This window comes from Gekko japonicus, unplaced genomic scaffold, assembly GCF_001447785.1.
Source record: "Gekko japonicus isolate JY-2015 unplaced genomic scaffold, Gekko_japonicus_V1.1 scaffold102, whole genome shotgun sequence".
Taxonomy (NCBI): Eukaryota; Metazoa; Chordata; class Lepidosauria; order Squamata; family Gekkonidae; genus Gekko; species Gekko japonicus.
Window position 1 is genome coordinate 953,708 of NW_015172006.1, and position 11,589 is coordinate 965,296.

Here is an 11,589-nt window from a genome sequence, read left to right on the forward strand (position 1 = left end):
TCTGGGCGATGTACAATAGGAGTTAAAAACAGCAAACCTGACGTTATTAAAATTAATAAATAAGTCATTCCTTACATTCTTAAATAATAAATAAGTCATTCCTTACATAACTTAATCAGTACCTGTAATCTGCCTCCACTCATATCAATGTGCCTGAGCCTTGAGACAGATGAATGGGACCTTCCTGTGAGAATCGTATTGGTAAAGTTGGTGGGGACCCACAGGAAGGCCTTTTCAGGAAGCTGCACAGGAGAGGACACTCGCACCATCCTCTTCATGCCTTCCAGAGTGGATTCTGGAGATTTTCCTTCCGGTATGCCTTTGCATGATATATTCTGAGTTTTATGTTTACAGTGTCCCCCTTTTCAGTGGATGCCTGTTTTACTGCTCTTGCGCTTTCTGTTTTAGATCTGAATTTTCTGATGTGTTCCTACTTATCTTTGGATTTCAAGCTGCCCTTGGCACTCCAGTGGGCAGAAAGACAATTACAACCTCGGTCACACGGGCCGGATATCGCGGGGCGACAATTACATAAACCAACAAAACTAAACCGTATTGATTTTCCATCGTGGGTGAAAAATTATTTGCAGGTTTTAACATTCTTATTAGTGCTGAGTCTAAATACATTCTGTAATTCTGCGCATGTACAGACATTTCCCAAACTAATTTTCTCCTCCAGGATCCCAGAAGCTATTAGGGGCTTGAGGGGATTTCCCCACTCTCCTTTTTGTTTGTTTGTTTTAACTGAGGCCCACCTGCCCTCAACATTCTGTACACCCGAGAGAGCCAAGAGTGTGCTCATATCTTATCAGGATGGGTTGTTGTTGTTGTTTGAGGGGGTATTTTTAGTAATTGAGTAGGAGCCGCCACTACCTTTACCATCATTACCAACTGGCCCTGTGAGGAGTGAACGACAGCGCTGCGAGGAGCTGACACCACTGAACTGGGAGTACCATCTTAAGATGCCATCTTTTTATCGAAGACTGATTGAAACATCTAGAGCACTTGTAATATTGTAAATGATTGTTTTTATGTTGCTTTTAACCTGTTTATGTATTGGCATGTGCCCTATTTGTGAGCCGCCCTGAGCCTGCTTGCGAGGAGGGCAAGCTATAAATGTAAATAATAAATTAATAAATAAATTGTTTTGCATACCTGGAGATTCCCCCTGAAGAAGCAGAAAACTATACTTTCTCTACCTCACTGCCCTACTGAAAGTTACTCAACCATCTGATTGCTGCCCCAAAGAACACACAGAAATCGCTGTAATGGGGAGATAAATGATTTGGAAAATCTCTCCAACCCCACCCAACCATCCCCCTTCAAGAACTTGATAATGTCTTAAAGACTTGTGCAAACCCATTTCCTAAAATCTTTGCCCCCCCCCACACACACACACTCAACTACTCTCTTCTTTCCCCTAGTAAATTTATATTTTCATAATGTTAAAAAATTAAAACAATTCTATTTAGATATACATTAAATACATTTTTGCCTTGTAGCAACAGTTCTGAAGTTTTGCCTCTCCACTGGGTTGCTGGTAATGCAGCCAGGCAGTTGGCTGAACTCCAAAGGCACCACAGGAGCAATCTGAGGTCATTATCAGACAGGAATATGGGTATGAAAAAAGGGGGAAGTTCTTGTGTGAAATCTGGCTTGGGCCAAGGAAATTCCAATCCTGGGTGCTGAGCTTCAATCAGGATAGGAAGGAGAGGCCCCTGTAGCTAACTTCCTGTTCGGAGCTCCTTTGTTGTACAGGTGGAAATAAGGTTGGAATAGAAAGAGCTCTCCTAAGAAAGTTTTGCATTTATACTGTAGATCAATGGTCTTAAATAGGGGTGTGCAAAAAAAATCAGGGGTTTTTTTGGGTTCAGGTAAATCAGTATTTTCCGATATTCACAAATCCCAATACCAGTATGGGTATACTATAGGGCCTAATGGGGAATTGATCAGTGGGGGGCTATTTTTTGAGGTAGAGGCACCAAATTTGCAGCATAGCTGCTGGTGCCTCCCCTCAACCCCCCCTCCCAGTTTCAAAAAGGTTGGACCAGGGATCCAATTCTATGGGCCCCCAAAGAAGGTGCCCCTACCCTCCATTAGTTTCAATGGAGGGGGGAAAGGTGTTTAAAGGGTTCGTGTCCCTTTCAATGTCTTCTTCAAGCTGCAAGTAAACTCCAAAGGTGTTTAAAAGGCTCACAGTACCTTTAAACACCTTCTTCAAGCAGTGAGACCACCCAGAAGGCATTTAAAGGGACTGCAATCCCTTTAAATACCCTTTAACTTCAACAATCTGGCAGTCCTGAAAAATCCCAATTTTGGGGGGGATTTTGGGGGCTTGGCCATTTCAGATACCCAAATCTATATCCAGCTGAAAGAATAGCCGGGAAATACCGATAAGCTATTTTCCAGATATTTTAATGGTTTGGATATAGCTGAATGCATACTCCTAGTCTTCAGTTAGTGCATCAGGACATGGAACTGAGTCACGGCCTGACCTTCGGGAGCTTGCAGTACCAGCACTATTTGTGTTTTTTAAAGGAAAAAGTAGAAAGACAGGATGGGTGAGAAAAAGAGACAGGATTTAGCTATATATCACCTACACTAATTCTTGATTACAATGTCATGGCCCTCTACAGCCACCCTCCAAAAAGAAATATTCCAAGAACTGTACTTTAGAGTAGGTGCTATAGCTTCTGTTAGAGACCTCTACCCTCACCGAAATCCCAAGGTTCCCCAAGGAGAAGGAATAACTATTAAGCCAGTAAGTCTGTACTTTACATATGTTGTAAGAAAGAGACTGGTTTATTTCAAACATAATGGACAAGCCTGGGTAATCATGATCCTCTTGTGTTTCCCACTTCCTCTTATCTTTGTGCACAGCCAGCCAAATGAGACTTCCAGACTCTCAGCAAATCATAGTTCGCCACTGTCTGAAGTAGTGAACTATGGGTTGCACTTCCCTTGGCAAATCAGGATTCCAAACTACTGTTTAATCCTGGTTTGCTGAGGAAGTGTGAACTGCAGTTTGGTGGGTTGAATATCTTCTGAATACTGGCAAACTATGGCTTATTGTCATACAGAGGTCTCTGATATGCTGGTGGCAAGCAAGGAGAGGAGGAGGGAGCATGATATTCTGAAGATCCTCAACATTTATTCCCATAACGGCAAGAACATTTGCAAACATTTTAAAACAGGGGTTCACGCTGCTAGTTGAGGATAAAGGTGGGTCCTGGTTCTGAAAAGACTGTGTTTTAAATTATAAACCACACTGGGTAAGGGTCACTTTTGTTCTAATCTTATGTGTACTTTGGGGTGATATATAATAATCATGCAAAATATGATTTTATAATAAATACCAGATGAGTAAATCGAGACGAAATTATAGCTGCCTGTTCCATCCCACACAAAGCATTCTCTTTAATTGAAAGAACTTTTACCCTTGTATTCCTTTGTACCTTCTTGACATCTTAGACATCCTCCCTAGTTATCATGCATTGTGAATCTAATGCAGAAATTATAATTTACATATTTAGCATTGCATTTTGAAATAATTTCAAGCAGGTGCAAAGCAAAAAACAAAAATTATTGGAACACATGAATTATTCTGCTGTAGTTGGGATTTCATGAAAATGAACCCTGGGTCTCAAGGGGAAAAGCCAGGTTAAATAACATTGCAGAATTTTTAGTTTGCTATTGGCGCAACAGACTGCAGGAACTGAATAGAAAATAGCAACTTATGTCATTGAACTATCTAATTGTGGGAAGGGATACATTGCAGTCAGCCTGCTGGGGGGGGGGGGCTTTAGGGAAACCAAGGAGCATTTTGGTCTGTGAGCCCCATCCCTGTCTGGTAAGAACCCGTTGGGGTAACAAAATTTCACCTTGGGGCAAACGTTCCAGGATGAAGAGCTGGTATATACGGTAAGTCTAATCAAAACAACCAGTGTAGGAAGAAAGGGGACACCAGAGTCCCGCCTCCTTCTGCAATTCCTTGTAGGTTCCTTCCCAGTGGGTTCCCTTTAATAGCAACTGAGTGGCTGAATTCCCATCAGTAGTTGAAAGAGCGGTATGGAGGAGGACAGGCTGCTTAACCTTTTCCCAGCTTGCTGGATTTCTGCTCAACACCCACATGCACAAAGATGCTTTTCCTACTGGAAATATTTTCACCTTTAGAGTGAAACACAGTTTGGGAGGCCGATTCTGAGCAAACTGGTGGGGGAGTTGTTAAGCAGCCTCTGCTCACAATGTTTCTCTGCTGGACCAGATGCGCCCCCCCCCCAAAATCTGACTCAGTAGAAGGCCAAAAGTTAGAGACAGTTAAAGCATCCTCCTGTGCAGCATTACGTTCAGCCCTTTGGCTCAACTTATTCAGTCTAGATTGTGCCTATTATGTGGTTGCTGCTACTCCAGAGTGGTGCAATCGACATGTTTATTTCTTTCCTCAAAAGCAAACAAAAGAGCCAGCAGGGAAGAAGAAACCACTTTTCCATATCTGCCCTTACCTTCCCCTTTGTTAGCCTTGATTTGCTCTTCCAGTTCTTTCCGCAAATTCCAGTTCGCCAAGATGTCATCTTCCAGTTGCTTGCGTAACAGAGAAATGTTGTTCAGCTCTGCTTGCAGGTTATTTACCCTAGATTAATTTTTTTTAAGACAAAAAACAGACAGCTGAAGCTCTAAGACAATGCATCTTGGGCTTCGTCAAACGTTGGAAAACATTTTGTCGCGCACCTCCGGCATCTTTTATACATCAAGGCTTCTACAAAAGAACTCATTCCAAAATAGCAAGCGCTAAACTCCCTTTAAAACCTACATTCCTCTCATCTTGAGATTACGGTGTAAACAAATCTTTACATAAGATGACAATAAAACTTGCATGTCCCCATTCTGGCAGTTCTCAGGAATCATCAAGATGCACTTAACTTCAGGTTTATCCCTCCGCCCCAAGGAAATCAAATTGATGAGCTTTTAAAATTCAACACAGAGATATCCAGTGTATTCTGTTGCTGATCTGGGACAACAAAATAAATTAACCTTAACTTCTCATAAAGAGCAAATCAGACTGTAAATCTGTGTTTGGGCTGAGGCACTTCAGGGTATAGGTGGGGGAATCACATGACTGAACACTCCTCCATGCCAAAAAATGAAAATGAAAAATTTCACACGTAGAAAGCTATGACATCAAGGACAATGACACTAATGTAGCCCAGGCTCCAGTAGGCAAGGATTTCCTTTCTATGGAAGAGTTCCTCACCTGGAGTGCGAAGCACAGCCAAGATACAGACTGATCATCTCAGTGTGAATGAGGTCCAAAACTTTGAGGTAATTTTGAAGACTGGAAAGGGCGGGGGGGGGGGGGGGATGGCTAGAGCTTTACGTGCAGATCCCAAGGATCCCATGAGGACCAAACTAAATGTGATATTTTACACAAGTTCACCTTGGGGACTGTCTGCCATGCTGCAGCTGTGAGTTCCCAGTGGCAGCTCCATTTAGAAGCACCACACCAGCCCACAATTTGGATCAGGACTGCAGCACAGGCGGGACAGAACTCATAGCTGCACTGTGGCGACCAGTCCCCATGGTGCACTCTGATACGTCGTCACGTTTCGTTTGGCCCTCGAGCAGAATAGGCGTAATCTTCGTGGGGGCGGCAGGGCTTCAGCCCCCGCCGAAATTTTCAGGAAGGTGCTCAGCCTCCCCCGGGAGCCACCCTTGCTCCTAGCAAAGCAATGCCTCTGTCCCAGCCCCAGCCCCCCCCCCCGGGAAATTGGAAAGTCTACACCCTCTAGTCAAATTGAACAGTACTGAGCTAAACAAAGCTTGGTATAAAGCTTCATGCGCTCCAGTTCTGGAGCATGGAAAGCCAAATTTTGAGATCGAAACCAGTTACAGAAGAGAGCTGCTACAAACGCCTTTGAGTTTATCTCTGGCTTGCTATTGTATCCCAAACTCTGAGGGCTAAATTGCTCTCTAAGCTATGAAAACCGTCTCATCTACCTACGGCAGCAGCTTCTAAAGATTAGTTATGAGTAGGCACTTAAATTACACACAATTTAAAAAATGAAAAATGGGGCAGGAGTCAATTAACTTGAATATTAAACATTAATAATCTAGGAGCTGCCACCACACTGCCTCACACCACCTACTTTCATACAAAAAGAAAATCCTCCCCCTCGTTTAATATAAATGGAACTTATTTTAATATAAATTAGAGGTGATATATGTGAAGCACTGAAGACAAGACACATTTCACAAAAGTCTGAATACACGGTGGTTAGAGATGACAGGGCAAACAAGAACTCAGATGATATTTGCATGGCTGAAATAGAGCTTTGGGGGAAGTTATTGGCCAAAGTCGTGGCCTTCAAGCTCTGTGTATACACAGACTCCGAAGTTCTTTGTGGACAGAACAAAGAGAAAGTAGTAACCAGTCCTGGGACTGTTTGAAGTACGTAATTACCTTTCATCCCCAAAAATCCTCAAAAGGAGAAAGGCCTCAGTCATCGTTACCATGTTTAATAGTCAAGTGGTGGTTTGGGCCAATCATGAAAGCTGCTACTTATGACAAGGTGGGGGTTTCTACAGACTCAGGGGGGACTCTCCCCAAGTATGCAGAAAACGCAAATTAATCAAAAGGGAGGGAAAAGCAGCCTGATGAGGACTGAGCATACTCCAGGAGGCACAGAACAGAGAGGGTCAAGTTAAAGGGAAAACAAATACAGAGGGAGAAGGAGAAATTATCTTGCCCAAGTACTTGAAAGCTTATAAATCCTGGGAGGGGAAGATCTGAGGGGTGGAGTGGGGGGGGGGGGATTTCCCAAATGTTTCTACCCAAAGTCCTCATTGGCCCCCAACTTGTAACCCTGAATGCTCAGCTTCTCCAACAAAAACAAAAAGGAAAGATAACAATATATATATATTTTTAAAAAACAAAAAACCGCTGCCTCGCAAACTCTCACTCCCCTACAAAGATAATACTTTTAAGGTAAGGTGCACCCCCTGCAGTCTGGAGAGAACTTGTTCTGACATCTCAGTGAAGGATTATCTCAGCTTCAACATGGAAGAAGTGTAGAGAGATTGGTGGTAAAATGACAACTCAAAATTAAGGTCACCTAAAACAAATGGGCAACCGGCTTTTTTGCCGACTGTCCATTTCTTTAATGAAGGTTATTGCTGAACTAAAGGAAGCACATCCAGTACTTTGCTGCCAACACAAGGGACTGGCAGAAATTTATAGGCTGAACTGAAGAATGAATCAAACAATGGGTTTTTCCAAAACAGAGTGGTGACGTAACGCATGTGGCCCATCTAGCTGGGTCTAACACCAGTTTATCTTCCACAAATGAGATATTGCTAGGACTGCAAAAATCAAATTCATCTTTATTTATGAAAAAAGGGAATTCTTCCCTCCCCATGTTGACTTGCTAATCTGGCTGTGGGGACAGAAAAGAAGGTATGGAAGTTTAAGCACAAAAAAACCTAAATGCATATCCTGCCTTAGTCCCCAACTACCCCTGTTCTCTCCTCCAAGGCGGGATGGATCTGGAAGAGGAGAGTGGGTGCTAGATGTTTTGCCCTGCCTCCAGACCCAGATGGGAGGAATCACCCCCAAATCAGGAGGGCCCCCCCTCCTTCGAAGGCAAATGGCTGTTTCAATCCTATCGTTTCCATTTCCGACAGGGTTCAGAAGGTAGCAAAACTGTGCAAGAGTTGCAGCTGCATAAAAAGGTTCTCTTTCATCCCTGTCATGTTTCAAACATAAATCCATTTCAAGGAAGAACTGCTTCCCGAGTTAAGGAAGGCAGACAAATCTGCTCACGTACTTCAAACTAAGCTTCGATATTTTGTTCCTCAGACTCTTCCTAAGTTAAGGCAGCACAATGACTCGGGGCCAATGTACAGGGCTTGAAGTCCTCGTGTCCTCCATACGTCCACCCTGCTCCTTTCAATCAGACAGCTGCTGGGAGTCCCACGCTCAGAACTTTGTACTGCACACATGCAGGCTCAATTCAGACTGGGACCACGGCCTCCCCCTCTCCCCACACCATTTTCCTGGCCTGAAATAACTCCAGAGAGCCCTATTTTGCCTTGCTGGGGACTACATATGTATTGATGGGCTGTTCACATGTTTCTCCAAGGGGGGGAAATAGTGGTTTCCTGGAGTCATTTCAGGTCAGAAAAACAGTGGGGGTGGGGGAGACAAGCCCTCCCCCTCCATTGCCCCAATCCACATCAGGCTTCAGGTGCTTGGGAATTTAGTTATAGTCACAGAATGCCCAGCACACATCTGATAGAAAAGAGTCAGAACAGATACAAGGTCCTTATGCAGTGTAAATCATGCCTCAAACAGCCCATGCCTGTCTTAAGTTAAAGAACGACTTGGTGGTCTGTTTGAGAAGTTGCACAGCCGTAAATGACTTGGGGAAAGTTTCAGGCGCAAAAGGAGAAGGGTCTCAAATGTAATCAAATTTTCTTGCTAGTCCATTTTCCCTTCAAGAAGGTTTGTGTTTCAAAAGCCTCAGGAATTAAGGATACTATGAGTTTAACACATTTGGCATTCTTACAGTTTTTACCTTTGTTTCCCCCTGACAGACAAATCATCTTTCTTGTGTTCAGAATGCTGTTCCCATTTCCTGGGGATCTGAGCATTTTCTGGTCAAAGAAAGGGGTGACTCCATATGCAATCAGACCATTATTGTCTTCTGCCAGGCAGCAGCTCTCCAGAGCCCTGTGACCATAGGAAACTATTTCCCAGCCTTGCTACCTGAAGTCCTTTGAGTGGGGATGCCAGGGATTGAACCTGAGCCTTTTGCATGCAAACCAGATCTTCTACAACTGACCTACAATCTCTCCAGGGAGAGGGGCTTCCCTGCTGTCTCCAGCCTAGCCTGGCAAACGAAAGCCTTACATTTCCCGCTTAGAAGAGCTATTCTAAAATCTTTTCAATCACCATAAAACCAGCTGTACTAGCATGGCAGGATGGAATGCCGGAATTTTGCTCCAAAGAGTGGTACGCTCCCACAGGGCCAGAGTTAAAGATTCCTCCTTACTGTTAAAACTCTTGGTGGTGGTTCCATATACGTACAATTCTGCTAACAGCCACACAATTTATGTCATTTATATTCAAAAACTCGCCTAGAATGAAGAATTGGACACTCACCCTTCAGCATCTTTCAGAGATTTTATCAGATTTGAAAAAATGTCACGTTCTTTTCTTAGGGCTTCAATCGCTTCTGCATATTCAGATTCCTTTGCATGCTAAATTAAAACACATACAGATTTACTTAACAGACGCCTTGACAAATTAGTTTGTCTGCAAATAAGTCACACACACAGTGCTGGATTTAAAACGGGTTAGACCAATGGTACTCACTCTGCAGATCGCAGAGAGCCACATTCACTATTCGCCATCAACCAAATGAGCCACATGATTAGTGTGTATGCCACCTCCAAGCATGCGCTCTCTCTCTCTATACACACACACACACGCATGCACAACCCTTTTAATTACCAGAGTACCTCTGAGCATCTAGGGTTGTCTTTCCCCACTACTGGGAGTTTTGTTTTATGGCCTAGCATTCTACAGTGGTATGCCCCGTTCTATTGCCTTATTCAGCTGCATATGTTGATCCAGCCTCCAACAAAGAACCCCTACATCTATACAACCTTGATAGCATGAACACAGGCAAGCTGTATTGCATTTTAAAAACAAAAGAGTTTTAATATGTTGCCAAAGGCTTTCACGGCCGGAATTCATTAGCTGTTGTAGATTTTCCAGGTTGTCTGGCCGTGGTCTTGGCATTGTAGGACCTGACGTTTCACCAGTAGTTGTGACTGGCATCCTCAAAGGCATAACACAGAAAGACGGAGTACTCTTTGTGTCAAGGCCCTCCAAGGAAACCTTGACACAGAGAGTACTCCGTCTTTCTGTGTTATACCTCTGAGGATGCCAGTCAAAGCTACTGGCAAAACATCAGGTCCTACAATGCCAAGACCACGGCCAGACAACCTGGAAAATCTACAACAGCGAAAAGAGTTTTATCTTGGGCCCACAGTAAGTATGAAATTATTCTAATTCCTAAAGCAATTGTTCATTTTTGCTGGAACATGGGGCTCGGTGCCATAGGGAACAGTGCTCAGAAGGGCCACGGGAGGCATGTCAAACAGCCACATGTGATACCTGAGCCACTGAGTGAGTATCACTGGGTTAGACAGATTCATGGAGGAGAGATCCATCACTACCTACTAGCCATGATGACCAAAGGGAAGGTCCATAGTCAAAGGCAGCAAACCTCTGAATGCCCGTGCCAGAAGACAGTATCAGGGGAAGGCCTTGATCTCTGTGGCCTGCTTGTTGTCCCTCCAAGGAAACCAGTTGGCTGCTATGTGACAGGCTGCTGAACTAGACAGACTACTGGTCTGATCTAGCAGGGCTCTTGCTATGCTTTAAGAAAATATAGGAGAAAACCTAGAAAGTAGCAGTAGCACAGATGAGAATGTGCCTCCCCAAAGCTTCAGACAGCTATTTGTGCTACCTGAAAGCTCTGTTGGTCAAGGCCTAGTTTTTACCAACAGGCAGTCAAACCCATGTCCAAATTGGGCCACCTCAGACCACAGGTGGCGGCTCACATGATGGACTGCTCTCCTAGATGAAACAACTTTCTACAGTAAGGAAACAACAGATTTGAACTTGGCTTACATACCAGTCATAACCGGCAGTTTCTACTGACCCCTTTGTCTGTGCCAAAGAACTTCTGCCTGCCCTTCAAACAAAGAGCCTCATGAGAGGCCCAACCCATCTATCCCAAAGTTCTCTGGAATAGACAGTGGACTTGGGAGCGGGGCTTCAACCCATGTTCGGTCAGACTCCGTGGCAGTCTCCTCCTCCCATAGCTGCTTGCATCCTAGTGGTCAGAACTGCAGCTTTATCACTTGTATATTCTGAGAGATGCACCCAGACTTCTGCCACAGAATCCCAGGTCATATCAACACCAAAGGACTTTAGCCAGATAATTGGAAAATCACCACGGACAGTCAAGGATCCAAGGGGACCCACGCATTCACCCTTGTAAGACTTACCCTTCTTTTTTCTGTTTGGATTGGGTAGAGGGATTTGTACTTGGACTATGCAATGCTTTGTGTCTTTAGAACAGGACAAGTATTTCATATATTAATTTTAGTAAAAAGGAATCGATCTCACAAGAAGTTCACAGCAAACGTTTGGAAAGCTAGCAGAGGAGGGGCAGGAAGCAGCCAGGCACTTTCCATCGTGCCTGGGTCTAGCTCAGACTCCACCCACCAACAACCCCCTCCCATTGTCCTCCCAAGACAAGAGGCCGGTCAGCAGACAGGCAAGCAATAATTCCATTCCCATTTAATGTTTTGTTTTGTTTCTTAATTGTCCTCTGCATTGTCTTCTGATCCCTGCAAGCCACCTTGGGCACCACCACCTGGCTGGAAACGTCATGAATAAACAAATCTCAAAAGCAGAGGAAACACTACTGAGGCAAAGTGAATTTTGATACCGCAGGAGGGATTCTAGCAGCAGCCAAACAGTAGAAAGCGTGTACTGCACAGGCAAAGAGAAGAAGC

The 11,589-nt window shown here is 44.1% G+C and overlaps 1 protein-coding gene across 1 annotated transcript in view; it reads right to left on the reverse strand.

Moving 5' to 3' along the window:
- CDK5RAP2 (CDK5 regulatory subunit associated protein 2) overlaps positions 1 to 11,589 on the reverse strand; it is a 204,707-nt gene that overhangs the window by 103,479 nt on the left and 89,639 nt on the right. The window contains exons 15-16 of the mRNA XM_015420167.1: positions 9,158 to 9,255; positions 4,503 to 4,630 (exon numbers count right to left, since the gene is read on the reverse strand). Coding sequence (XP_015275653.1) covers positions 4,503 to 4,630; positions 9,158 to 9,255 — 226 coding nt within the window. The remainder of the gene's footprint in view (positions 1 to 4,502; positions 4,631 to 9,157; positions 9,256 to 11,589) is intronic.